Source organism: Rhopilema esculentum, chromosome 15, assembly GCF_057945365.1.
Source record: "Rhopilema esculentum isolate cy_ngs chromosome 15, ASM5794536v1, whole genome shotgun sequence".
Taxonomy (NCBI): Eukaryota; Metazoa; Cnidaria; class Scyphozoa; order Rhizostomeae; family Rhizostomatidae; genus Rhopilema; species Rhopilema esculentum.
In genome coordinates, this window is record NC_142829.1 from 9675315 (window position 1) to 9689479 (window position 14165).

Here is a 14165-nt window from a genome sequence, read left to right on the forward strand (position 1 = left end):
AATTTTTGAATAGGGGCTAATTCAAGGGGGACATAAAAATAATCACCAAGTTGCCACACAAATAGCTTCTTTTTTAGCTCTCTCACAATTCAGTTCATTTAAAGTTGATTTCATTTGCAATATTGCATGATAATCGCATAATGAACATCAAACAAACTATTAATCAAAGCACAAAAATATATTTTCGTCCAAATATGGATATTTTCATCATCTTTGTTTCATTCACCTCCGACAAAAAGTTTTTAGCGTTGCTGCAATTTTTTGGCGGATGGTGCAATACTTTTGCTCACCAAGTGTAATTAATCGTTGATCAAAATGGGATATTTTTCTGTTGTATCTCGGAAAAGCCCCCATGGGATGACATGGTAGTGTGAGGGGATTATCTGAGGGGGGAGGCTCATTTTTTTCCAGGGTGGGACATATTCAAGGGGGCTTATAGTTAGATTAAATTATCCTAGAAGCAAACTAGCAACATTTGAAATTAAACGATGCTCTGGAAATGGATGTTATCTTGATATTATTTGATGTATAGACTGTATTATTTTCAGATTGTTCAGTCTAACTATCATGTTGCATTACTGATCCGGAGAGGAAAAAAAAGTTTTGGTACACGGCAAGAACATTTTGGTAATTATTGAGGGCCCCCGCTCGGGTTTTCCATCTCTATGGTAAGGATTGGGGCATTGATGATCGCTGCGGTGGAGAATTCGTGTTCCGGACGAAATTAAAAATGGCGGGTCTTGTTGATTATGCTGCAGACAGTGGAAGTGAAGAAGAGACTGGAAATGCCGTTAATGAGGAGCTTCAATTGCATCTAAAAGGAACTTCAAGGTCAATTGAGGACATGAAGAGTAATATGAAGTTGAATATTAGACCAGAAGTCACATCTAAGGTAACTTTTTATCACATCTAAGGTAGCAATTAATTCATAATGGTTTAGGCCCTGTCTTTTATGACCTGAGCCCCCAGGTTTTAGCGAAAACAATAAGTACACGCTTTAAAAAGATAGTATAACCTCCTTGTATTGGCAAAAATGAACAAATTTTCCAGAAGGGGGCCCTAGTCGGAGTCGGTTTTTTATTATACTTTCACTTCACCCTTTTAGTGCCCCTCTGCCCCTCTGCTGGGACTCGATCTCAATGCAGGAGACTTCTCGGAATCTAGGACAGATTCAAAAAGTTTTCAGCTTTCAGAATATGGGGTGATATCTATGACAAAAATTAGTAATCAAAATCTTGAACCTATAAACTGCATTTCATGAATCCGCCAATTGCAAAATCCTGAATGTTCATTTAAAACATAGGCAAGGTATGTTAAAAGTTCTTGGGACATACCCCTCTTTTATCCATTTAGAAGGTACAAAGGGCGACACCACCGTATCTCTATGTATAAACGCAACGCCTTATCTCATTCACCTGGCAAGTGCTAAGTATGCTGACAGGGATATTAAATTGTTGGAGAGATTCTCTAACTGAACTGGATTGCTCAACTCATTTGCCTATTGGAATGAAAATCAGCAAATTTTTTGAATCATGAATAACAGACTGACAGATGTTGAAATGCAGAATGCAGAATCACAGATTAGTGGTTCCAAGAGGGGCGTTATCACAAATGGCAGAATAATGAAAAGGTGGAATATGAAATGGTTGATGCATGATCGCAAACCAAAAAATGACTGATTGCAGAATGATAAATGACTGAATGACAAAATGATGTTTACAGCAAAAATAGACATTTGGAAATCAGAAATTGAAGTATGACACATTAATATATTACGCAATGGCATCTAAAATTTGCCAAATTGCATATTGCCTGAATGAAAAATTTAGGATTTTGCATTTGCCAGATTCATGAAATGCAGTTCATACTTTCCAGATTTCAATTAAGTGATTTTTGTCATAGGTATCACCCCATATTCTGAAAGCACATCGATAAATTTATCCTGCCTCCCTAATAATCCTTTCTCTCTTATAATCTTGCATTAAATTAAGAGGTTTGATAGATAAACCCACAATGGGAATACAAGAAATAATATGGTATTCAGATATACAAAATATAAGATTTTAGGGTTTTCTTCTAATGAAGAGTTGAAAGAGTAACTTTAAGGAGAGATTTGTCTCTTGTACCAGCTTAGACCAAAACAGAGTTTTTTTCAAATTCACCATTGCAAGTTTGTAATTCCTGACTATATGAGGTGTTCTGTTAAAACAATACTTTGCATAGCATGTTTTTTTATAACCTGTTGTATAACAAAGTTCTTTTTTTCCAGAATGAACATGATAAAAAGTTTTTAATTGACCCAACCAGCAAACAACTTTCTTATAATCCTAAATATGAACAGCTTTTTGCACCGGTGGTAAGTATGATGGTTACAAATTATATACATAAATGTACATAAGTCAATGAAAATATTTCAGACATAGCAATAGTAATGTTTGAAAACTAGTAATTATTGATTTCATGTATGCTTTAAATTTTAATGCAAGCTTCCCCTTGAAAAAAGCATTGCTTGACAAAATAGAAACAGAAGCATTTGGTAGTGTTTTATGTTTTAATTCTATGTTTATTACCTCTGGTAATACTACCATATGATATCACCTCTTGGTTCATATTCAGTAGCTTCAGATTGCTTTCAAAAAAGTTTCTACTTTACTTGTGACCATTTTGAATACAAAGTTTGATCAACAAATGTTGGCAAATTCTGGGTAAAAATCACTACATCTTTAAATTACATTCTCAGCTATCCTAATTGGCAAATGAATTTCCCATTTAAAGGTTTACTGTCTCAATGTTATGTTGTCAGGTCCTTAAACTTTTTTCACTCTTGTTTTTAAGGTTGTAACAACTTACAAAAAGTGACATGTTTGATTATTCATTTGTATTTTATAAAAAAAACGTACCTCATTTCTAGGTTGGACCAGAAAATCCATTCAAATCAAGGCAACAAAAAGCAACTAAGAATACTTTATCTGGTAAAAATGAATTTTTTTACAAGTTTCATCTTTATTTAGCTGTAAACCGTTTAGTTTTTATTTAGGGTAAGAATTAACTATACTTTTTCAAAGCATCTTCTTGGTATATGATAGAATGAATACTTAATACAACAGACCCCTGGCAATACTTGGATGATGCTTTGACATTAGGAAAGAAATCTAGAACAAACAAATATTTGCTCATTATTTGGAGGAGCCTGTTACAAATTGGCGTTGCCTAATGTCACTTCACTATTTATGTGTGATGGAAACCTTTATAGCTGTGTATGTGATTTTTGAAAAAGGGGGATGGGGTTATTTCAACCCAACTGTAACCTATGAATCTGCTTTTGCTTATCTTATAAGACTGTAGTCATTGTTGCTGAAAATTGTTTGAAATATCTATATGCTTACTTAACTGAAGACAAGGCAATCAACCAAAAAATTATAAAATATAAAGTATATAAGTTATAAGCAGAAAAGCAGGGCTTTGTATCTCAAAATTTGTTAAGTTCAATGCTTTTTTTTTACTTTTAAATCTTGTACATACAGTTTTATTTTTTTGGTTCAAAATCACCTTCCAGACCTGGTTTGTGAACCTTCCAGATGCTATTTCAAAATCACCTTCCAGATGCTATTTCAAACATAAATCAAAACAAAAGACGGTAACTTGCATTTGTCATATCTATGAGCTTTTCTTTTATTGCAGGTTTTGTGGAAGAAGCCCACATAAGTGATTTCCAGTTTGATAACCAAAGAAAGACATTCCACAGTTATGGTAATAACAATTTTTTTGTCTTGCATACTTTAAAAGATTAACACTTTCAATTTCTGTATCATAGTAAAAATTTGTGAAGATTTTTACACTTAAAAGTCTCACTAGCAACTGAACCTACCTTCTGCTCCATAGATTAAGAAATTAATGTAAATGCAAACTTTTGGTTCTTTAATTAATGACTATTGCATTATAGGGTATGCAGTAGACCCAAGTGAAGAGAATGCAACAGGAGAGAAGTAATTTTCCTATGCTGTTTTTGTATGCCATATATTTTAGTCCCATCTTATTGCAAACTTTTACTGGTGGCATGTTAGAATCTATAAGGTGGTAAGATCAAAAATTTTCAAAAGTGTTGCATTTTTTAATAATGAATGCCATGAATTGAGAATCATTTGTTGGTTATTATTTCATTTGTTTTATCAGTTCATAGCATACTCCTTTTTTTACTTTTTTCCTCTTTCACATTGTTTGCTACATAATGATTACATTAAACTTGTTTCCTAGGATCGTTGGTGACCAGGAGAAAGCAACCTCATTGAAAGGCGTGTTGAAGTACTTTTGAGCCTCTAAATATCATACAATAAAATTATTATCAAAGCCACATGCTTGCTGCAGCTTGTTTTTTAAATGTGCTCTTCAATTCTAAGAGTGCGGAGATATTTTTAATAAAAAGTTCCAAACCTGGAACAAAGATTCAAGAATAAATATATTATCTCTTACTTTTTATCTGCTTTTCATTCCTAGGTGTTACAGTTTTTGAAGACACAAAAGCACGACCTGGTGACAAGAGACGACGAGAAGAAGTAGGACAACCATCTGATATCGAATCATACAAAGGTACTTTGGCAATTTCAAGTTCCTTTTTCTTTTACATGTTGTGGTGCTATTTGCGTTCCAAGATCGATCTAGATCTTAAATTCGATCAAGATCTTAAATTCAGAAGCAGTAACATCTTTACTGATAAGGATGTCCTGTATAAGTATGGCATATTATTGTTATTTTTTCATGTCAGTGTCTGGTGATCACTCGATATATATCTATTGTGATTCCAATGAACGTTACTGTCTACCGGTCTGTCTTAAATTGCTAGAAGGTTCATAAGCAGAGCTGTACAGGCTTTTGGTGTATAAAACAGGAAGGTTCTAAGTTGCTACTCCGAGTTTGTTGCTTCTTACGATCATCAGGCAAATGTGCTAATATGGTTCGAATTCTTTGTTTATGTGCTATCAGGTTCTCTGCAACAAGCCAGTCAACAGTAGTCTCCTTTTACACGCTTTAAGTGGTGTACAAGAAGATTTGATTCATTACTAGATGATAAATTTTGGTTTATTTCCGATGTTGAATATCATAATTCATTTATATTGCTCTGCTAACAATTTTTATTTTAGACATACAGTGTATGTATATGCTTATATTGTGAGGCATTTTGTTATAATTAAAGTTGTTACATAATTGATGCTTTGTTTTTTCATTAGGCCCCTGGGCGAAGTTTGTTGATGAAGCTGAAGTTGCAAAGCCCTCAGAGGTACGAAATCTTTAACTTTTTTCATAATTAGCTCGTTATATTTCCATATAAAATCCTATTGCGAAAATCTGTCATTGTTTTGCTGAGGCAGCCCTTTACTTTGAAACTTTTTTCGATTTTTCAAATAGCTAGAACTACAACTAGTAAGTAGTAGCCGTGAAAACTCAATGAAAAGGCCAATTCTTCTTGTCTTGACCGTACAACTGCCAAACCTTCTTTGCTACGTTTAAGCATATATGGGCCCATAAGCTCCATAAGCTTAAGTGACGCGGATACGTGCTTTGAATCCAATGTAATCACCGTACAATCTTTTTGCCATCAGGAAGAGCAAGCAATACTTGAAAAATACGAGGAGGCAAAACAGAAAAAGGGGAAACAAGAAGAAGAGAAAATTGAAGAGAAAACGAAGTTACACAGTAAGTTGGTGTTTGAATTTCATGTTATGGTCAGTTTTCGTTGATATTTGTATTTGATGAAAGCAATGCGACTTAACAATGTGCAAATCTTTAATTTAGCCATAAACGTCCAATAGCTTTGCAATAGTGGTTCTTTCACTTTTTGCAATCGATAGAAATTGGTAGTTGTAAGCCCTTTATGCGATATCTACGTAGAAAAATCGCCTGCTATAGAGGGTACTAGTCAGTGGTGTAATGCTATCAGAATAACACTGAGCCCCCTGAGCCCCCAGAGCCCCCAGAGCCCCCTGAGCCCCCCTAGCACTACATCCCTGGACTACTAGTCCTGAGACAACGATATGATGACATTGCCCTTCCTATAGAATCTCTGGATGAACAGCAACCGAGCTTTGGAATAATTGGCTAAACACTGACCACTTCTTCTCTTGACCATAATGGGAGACTCAAAAGATGATTATTGCCGCAAGTGGAGTGTAAAAGCTGATCTGAGCCCCCTAGCACCAAACCCTATATAAAGAGCTGACCTAATGTAGTCCAAACTCGCATGACCCAAACCTAAATTGTGTACGTCGCAAACTTTTATTAGTAGCAACCATGTTTTGAATTTTTTTTGAGTAAGCAGACAAGAATATATTAGCCTGATTTTCTTGTCTACTGCAGTTGCTGATGCGTATGATTACCAGGGAAGATCGTATCTCCATATTCCCATGGATCTTGGCGTCAACCTTCTTACGGACGATCCCCCGGAAAAATGCTATCTTCCAAAGAAGAGGATTCATACATGGTTAGTTCTCGCATCATTACCTTGAGGTCTGTTCATTATGACAATAACTGATTGCTCAGTCTAAAGTAAGGCGACCTGGCAAAACTGTCCCTAATCTTTAGAGGGCTGTGTAAGTGTAAACAAGTTTGGGAACGGATAATGGAGAGATTTCTTAGCTAACTAAGCGTTGTCTCGATACAGATCGTTAAAGTGTGATTAATGTAATCATACACATGTGAGGCCTGCTGCTGCTGGTGACTTATGAGAACACTGTTTAGTTCTAATGTTCTGCAACAGTTTGCCCGAGCTATTTTTGGTACAATCTTGTTCACGTGAAAGACAAGCCTTTTTGAAGAGGTTTCCTGGCAATGTTTCAGTGAATGCACGAAATGCAAAAATGCAAATGTCTTACCTTGCTACCCATATGGATTTATAAATTGACAGCGATTTCATCTCTTTCAAGGACTGGTCATTCAAAAGGAGTGGCAGCTGTGCGACTTTTCCCAAAATCTGGTCATCTGCTCCTATCGTGCAGTATGGACTGCAAAATCAAGGTAGAAATTCACGCTGTTTTTTCAAAATTTGATGTTAGAAAAATCTTTCTAGTTACTCTTTCTATGTTGTTGTCATATAGATTAACTGGTGATTTATATTAATAATATATCTAATCCATGAAAATTACTGTTTACCGGTCTGTCAGAAAGTGCTCGATGCTGTATAGACAGCTGAACACGCTTTTTTGTGTATTGAACAGGAAGGTTCTAAGTTGCTACTCCCAGTCTCACGCTTTATGCGATCATTAGGCAACAGTTTAGTTACCTGACAGGTGACAGTTGCCTGGTTATTGCATTAAACGTTAAATTGGAGTAACAACTTAGAACTATCCTGCTCTATACACCAAAAGCGTAATAAATCTACGATAGTTTAATAGATCATAGATCTTTTATAAATCTTCCTAAGATCCATTCTTAAATCCTTTTCATTCTAGGCTACGTCATACCTGATACAGACTTCTCACATTTTTCTTATTTTCCTCCACAACTTGAGTCCCTTCCTTTCTTTTTCCACCTCTATTTCAATGTTGTCTTCATTGTCCCTCTCCTTAACACGTATTAACTTTCCTTGCCAAGGTTTGATCACATTCTCATTTACACCGTATTCTCCCTGCTTTCTCCCGCTTGTCCAGAATTTATCATTTATAGAAATTTGAAAATGGCTTTGACAAAAGCAAATGTTTTATAACATATTGGCTAAAAGCTTTTTCGTCTGACACTCCTCAGAGCATAAAACGTAAGAATAAGGATCCAAAAAAACACGATGAAAAATATATACCCAGTTGTGGGTCGAAATAGGCATTTATAGAAATTTCTTGTCTATTTTGTTTTCTAGTTATGGGAAGTGTATAACAAAAGACGTTGCATTCGAACTTTCATTGGTGAGTCTTTAAAGAATCTTCTAAATTTCGAGGAGCTGTCCTATTTTTCTGACGCCTCAATTCTTTAAACACACATAAGAGAGTGAACTTTAAGTCTTCAATTATTGCCATCAACTTTGTTCAGTTTAGGCTACTTTTTTGCGTATTATAAACAATAACTGTTCGTTTAGTGTTTATCAGCACATGAATATTGTAATATTTTGAAATATCGCCTATAGTTAATTTGAAATCAACACTTCAAAAACTTTATTTTTACGTTTCTTTTGTCTGCAGGACATGGAAAGGCTGTTCGAGATATTTGTTTCAATAACGACGGAACGAAATTCCTAAGTTGTGGTTATGATCGGTGGATAAAACTTTGGGATACCGAGACAGGTAACGGTTTTTAAGCGTTTCTCTCTGTTAGATAACTCTTGACGTGCTTTTTTCGCATCTTTTTTATCTAAGTCTACATCAATTCTACAACAAGGCACTCTGGTTGCCCTAAAGGTTACACATGCGCAAATTTATTCATTGCAGCGTATGATAATGTGTAATAATGAGTATTCTAATAGAAACAATAGAAGCTCTTTATGACTTCATATTTATGTGAAATAGCAAACGATAGGTGTTCATTATTTTGAAGCTGCATTATAGGAGTGCCTGCTCCTCAGGATAGGAAAATGTAACTGACTTTTGTTATTGTTGTGTAACTTTACGTAGGAACTTAATTGAACGTTAAAGACAACATGTGCTTTTGTTAATTTGTTGGTTTGCATTTCATCTATTCAGGAGAATGTCTTGGCAGATTCAGTAACAATAAAGTACCTTATTGTGTTAAATTCAACCCAGATGAGGTATTAACCCACTTTTATCAACCTAATAGTGTTTTTCTTACAGATGTTTCTTTATTGTCAAATTAAGATTGATTTTTCTTACAATTTAGACCTTTCCTCTAAAAGGGAACAATTTTTGGAATTCGAAATTATTTTCCAATCGTAGTATATTGTCATTTCGGCACATTTAATTGTTTAGCGTTTTTATATGTTTAGGGAACGCTCTGTTAAGTTTCATATCTTAGGAAGAAGTGATCGAGCTTACAATATGACAAAGTTCTGCATTTTCAAATACAAATTCGTATCTTTTTTGTGTGTCTTTTTAAGATCCTTTCTGCAATGGGAGCAAAAGGCAGGGACAGAGGACTTAGTACCATCATACGTATTGATTTGCAAATCGTATTTTGCAAATCGCAAGACGTATTTTCTTTAGAATTCAGATTGATATGTTCACGCTATTATTGTACGACCTTTTCATGGTTTCTCAGTTCAAATGTGTGATTGTTGTACAATTTTTTTTTACCAAGGCTCCCTGTATCTATATATTTAAAGATCCTGTAGCCGTTTTTTGCCATTCTCGTAACTTTTCATATTTTCTACAGGATAAACAGAATTTATTCATCACGGGGATGGCCGACAAAAAAATGATAACGGTATCGAGTCTTCTATAGTGCTATTTTTTATCCTTTGAATTTTTGCAATAGTTTTTGCCTACGTTTTTCTTAGTTTTTTGGGTAATCGTGCTTTTAACATATTTTTTATGTAAGATGTTCTAGAAACAGTTCGTTTGAGAGTAAGATCGTAGCTAACCGCCCCATTGGAAAAGCCTAAGTGATAATGTTTCATGGTTATGATTATGATTATAGAAGATATTTGAAAAATATAGTATAGCAACAGAATCCACCAAATTTGAGTTCAGCATTTATGCTGGATTGTGATAGTGATACCCTTTCTTAAATATTCATAAAATTTGTTTTTCTTTCCTCACTCGTTTGCAGAACTAAAAACTATTGAAAAACATGTTCCTTGAAGCATCGTCTAGTTTGCGTCTTCATCGCAGTTAAATATCCTTTTAAAGTTATGCATGATTCTTCTTAACTGCTTAAAACCAGATGAAAACCCTATTCATCCGACAATCGAGGTTCGGTAAGGCTCGTAATAACATCTGAAACCTAAACGTCTCAAACCTTTTTCCTTTGATTAGAAAATTTAAAGTTGTAATATTTTTACAGTGGGATATACGGGAAAATGAAATCGTCCAAGAATATGACAGGTAACATGTTTTTACCAAAGTTCGATAAAAACGTATTGATTCAGTTCAAAGTGGATAGATAACATTGATAGATGATTTTTAACAATAGATATGCTAGGTCTTTTAAGTGAAAACAACTTTTATGGAAATGCATTTGCCAAATGATCGAAAACTGTTTATGTCAATGACCTTTGCATTAATATGAAAAAGCTCACCGAATCAATCTTTTTAATATACTTCTATTGAAATCTTTATAAAGTATTAAATTTGGTACTTTGTTACAGGCATTTAGGAGCTGTTAACACCATCACTTTTGTCGATCAAAACAAAAGAATCGTGACAACTTCGGATGACAAGAGCATCAGGATATGGGAATGGTATGTTTTCGTTCTGTTTATATCCAATTGAATGGTATTTACACGGCATAATATGATTATTTTATAATTTATAATTTGGCTGATAATCAGTAGTGAAAATCAAAACATTTGGCCATCGAATTGCTTTAACCAGTCTTTTTGGCTTAGCAATTCACTTTATTGATACCTTGTAATTTTCATTCAGTTTATTTTCAGATCTGACCAACGTAAAATATACTTTTGAACTGTCTCATCTTATTTGACCTGTCGTCTTTGAACATTGTGTTAAAAAAGTTGGCCGTACCAGTTTGCCGTACTAGTACCAGTTTGGGTACTTGGTACCGACAATGAATGGTAAACTTTGCTATTCTTTTGTCACATAGATTCGTTCGTATTTATTTCAGGGATATTCCTGTTGATACGAAATACATCGCAGATCCAGGAATGCATTCAATGCCATCTGTCTCATTGTCTCCGAATCGTGAGTACTGTTTTGCGATTCCAGCATCTTCATTTTTAAAATTCTTTTACTTTTTTTAAATTCTTGTTACTAGTTTTTGGAGTTGTCAACCACACTGGGGTAAATCTCGCGGTATTTCAACTGTCTTCTTTTGATGAAGTCCTAAAATTTTGTTCATTAGTTTCGAAATGTTTACATTTCACAACTTACAATAGGGGTTATGTACTTCGTTTTCTTAATACCACATTAATTCGGCGTTTTCTGAAAATTCTTGGCATTCAGGATTGTTCCGAGTTATATGTTACTTATGTTGTTGACGTTGTCAGAAAGCTTGAAAGAGGAATCCATATTTTAAGGGTGTTGTAAGTCTATGGTTTTAAGCAAGATAAATTTTGCATTATTATGAATAAATTATTATGTCAGAAATAGTACATGTTGTAAGGCATTCACAAAGAAAATATTTATCGCAAATAATTAGGCCCTCGTTGAAAAAGTTTTTCGTTTTGTTTGTCTCACTTTTATTAATGAGCAAATTTTTAATGAATATTATAACCTACTTGAAATTATTTTTAAATTTTCCTTTAAGAAAAATGGCTTGCGTGTCAATCGATGGACAATCAAATTGTCATCTACAGTGTTTTAAATAAATTTCGTCAAAACAGAAAGAAAGTATTCAAGGGGCACATGGTGAGTTGAAAGAACAGTGATGGAGTATGCTCTCTTTTAGCCTGGTGTGATGTATGATTTAAAAACTATTCTTTTCTTCTAGCTCGAATATGAAATTAATCTTGTTTTATATTTTCTAACTGAATAGGTTTCTCGTACAACGTCATGAGAGTACCATAACATTTGTTAACTGAGACTTAACGAATCATAGAAGTCTTTTTTTGTTCAACACTTTTCTTAATTTACGTATAATAATGATAATAATAACAATAATAATAATAGTATAACGATAAATATTTATACGGGGTAAAACCTACGAGTAATGTTATCAATAAGGGCCCTGTTATTGTTATACTTTTTGTTAAGTTAGTTTAATGTTAAAACTATGTCTCCTAAGCCTTTGGACCTAAAATAGATGCTGACTTTTTAGACTTCACTTTCTGTTCTATATTTTCATTTATCTGTTGCTTTATCAAAAATTTGAAGCTTTGAATTAATACTTTAGTTATTTGATAAATAATTAGTTGATAAATAGCTCTTCGCGGCTTTTGAATTAGATTGTTTATCCTGAAACAAACTCTGCTAATCTCTGTATGAATTATGTTTTAAACAATTCAATTTATGTCTAGAATGCTGGCTACGCTTGTCAAGTCAACTTTTCACCAGATATGAAGTAAGTCAAACAAATTTAATGCTACGCATGTAGCAAGGAATACTGCTTGGGACCACAGTCCATCGATAACTGTGAAAGAAATAAAACTACATCCAAAAGTGAAAATTCATTCAATAACAATTATTCTTGGCTTACTGTTTCATGAACAATTTGATCATCGAGGCGGCAACTAGGAACCATCCTGCTCTAAGCATAAAAGCATATACAGCTCTATCTACATGTATTCCATTTCAAACACTCTGCAATAACCATGTTTGCCGTAATATTTTTTCACTTACTTTACTTACAAGTTTCCGATCTATATTTCGTTCTGTTTTTCTTGTGATTATTACAACACTTCTCAACAGTTATCTCATATCGGGAGATGCTGATGGCAAACTGAACATATGGGACTGGAAAAGCACAAAACTTTACTGGTAATTGCTTGAGTTTTTGGTTGTAAAATGTATTTATATTCTTTAAAGTTTGTCTTTATCGCTTCAAGGATTTCTAATTTGCTAGTTGATAAAAGTGAAAAATGGCCGCTATTAAAATTTACTGTGACAATGTTTGATGTGATAATTGTGTCGTGTTTCTAAACAATCAGAATGTTTAGATATTTTCCCAAATCCTTGTTGTGATTTAAAAATATATCACAAATGATGGAAGTTTTAAATTTACAATTTTATTATGTGTGCTGCTTGCAATTTAATCAAACTTTTTTTATTTTATGCTTCACTTTAGCAAATTTAAAGCTCACGACGACGTTTGCATTGGTTGCGAGTGGCTTCCTCATGAGACCTCGAAAATAGTGACTTGCGGATGGGATGGCCTAATCAAGCTATGGGATTAAACATTTGCATCACTGCAGAATTTTCACTCTGTCTCCCGTTTGGTTTATGCCACGAAAAACTGGATGCTACTTCTGAGATATGACACGCAGTATACAGATATCATAGTGATAGGAATAAAGTCACTTATGAATGGACATATATTACGAAAACAGTATCGTAAATGACATCCCGTCTGTACATACTTAAGCTCTTGTTATCATTTTCCAATACAAACATTTCTAGCTTATATGTGCAACACTTTGTAAAATGAATGGAGGTAATCTGTATTGTTTTTCTTTTGTTTTATAATGCTTCTCCGTGAGCAATTTTTCAGATTTCCCGCTGGAGGACATCTGAAATTCCAGGTGTCCGGATGACATCAGATGTTCCAGATGTTCCTAAAATTCTGGACTTTCTGGATGACATCAGATTTTCCAGATGCCAAAATTTCAGATGTCCCGCTTCTGCAGACATTTATGCCCCCTGTAGTGACTACTATAGTTCTTGTGTCTGTTTTCCATTGAAATAAATGATGATGACGTACAATGAATAAGAAAACCATTAAACAAGCTCAAACTTTAAATCCTTATTTGATTACATCTAGTGATGATTGTTTTTGTAAGAAATCCGCATGTAGCAAAATGGACCAAAGACGGAAAAGGACGCCTTTACCTGCTTTAGATGTCTGTTTCATAAACCTGGAGCCAATTAAATAAAGAAAAAATGAAATACCATCGATTTTTTCCATGAATGTCAACATGCCCAGTACCTTGTATAATGTCACAAGTGTCCTTGCTGTTGTTTGTATGTCAAATAACAAACAAGTCAACTTTTTGAAAGTATTACTAAAATATCGATAAAAGATTTCTGGGACTTGTGTGTGAACGAAGCATGGTTAAAAGTACGACTTATGAAATAAGAATATGGCAATTATTCCTGTCAAATAGAGGATATGATTATATTTTTGCTAGGGCTAAATATTCTTATGAAGGCAAGGACAAGAAAGCTTAAGACAGTTGGTGTGAGGTACCGAACAAAGTTTGACATAAAACTTAACTAGGCCGAAAAAAGAATCATAGATTCAGAAAGAAGACCGTTGCTCTCAAACAGTTTTAAGACTGACGAATAGGCAAAATGCATAAAGAAATGCTTTGCGATTTCTCTTTCTTTCTTGTGTAAGAAACCACTCCCGTAGTGAACTAGATAATATCTTCGTTTAGGCACTATTCTTACCAACTGAGC

General features: G+C 34.1%; 1 protein-coding gene across 1 annotated transcript; it reads left to right on the forward strand.

The window, feature by feature from the left end:
- Positions 1-695: 695 nt before the first annotated feature.
- Positions 696-13210, forward strand: LOC135685503 (pre-mRNA-processing factor 17). The gene is made up of 22 exons (XM_065201472.2): positions 696-892; positions 2270-2356; positions 2912-2972; positions 3682-3750; positions 3944-3986; positions 4255-4292; positions 4495-4587; positions 5226-5275; positions 5598-5691; positions 6352-6475; positions 6918-7008; positions 7844-7889; positions 8163-8264; positions 8661-8725; positions 9307-9357; positions 9937-9977; positions 10241-10333; positions 10717-10793; positions 11359-11459; positions 12068-12111; positions 12459-12527; positions 12835-13210. Exons 1-22 carry the CDS (start codon positions 731-733, stop codon positions 12941-12943), a joined length of 1710 nt encoding a protein of 569 aa, XP_065057544.1. The 5' UTR covers positions 696-730; the 3' UTR covers positions 12944-13210.
- Positions 13211-14165: the final 955 nt, after the last annotated feature.

Bases quoted from the DNA above. Each gene is read 5' to 3' on its own strand.
- LOC135685503 (XM_065201472.2), top strand. From the start codon at position 731: ATGGCGGGTCTTGTTGATTATGCTGCAGACAGTGGAAGTGAAGAAGAG. The intron at 3,987-4,254 runs GTAATTTTCCTA...CTTGTTTCCTAG, and splicing joins GAGAATGCAACAGGAGAGAA to GATCGTTGGTGACCAGGAGA. The intron at 9,978-10,240 runs GTAACATGTTTT...ACTTTGTTACAG, and splicing joins ATCGTCCAAGAATATGACAG to GCATTTAGGAGCTGTTAACA.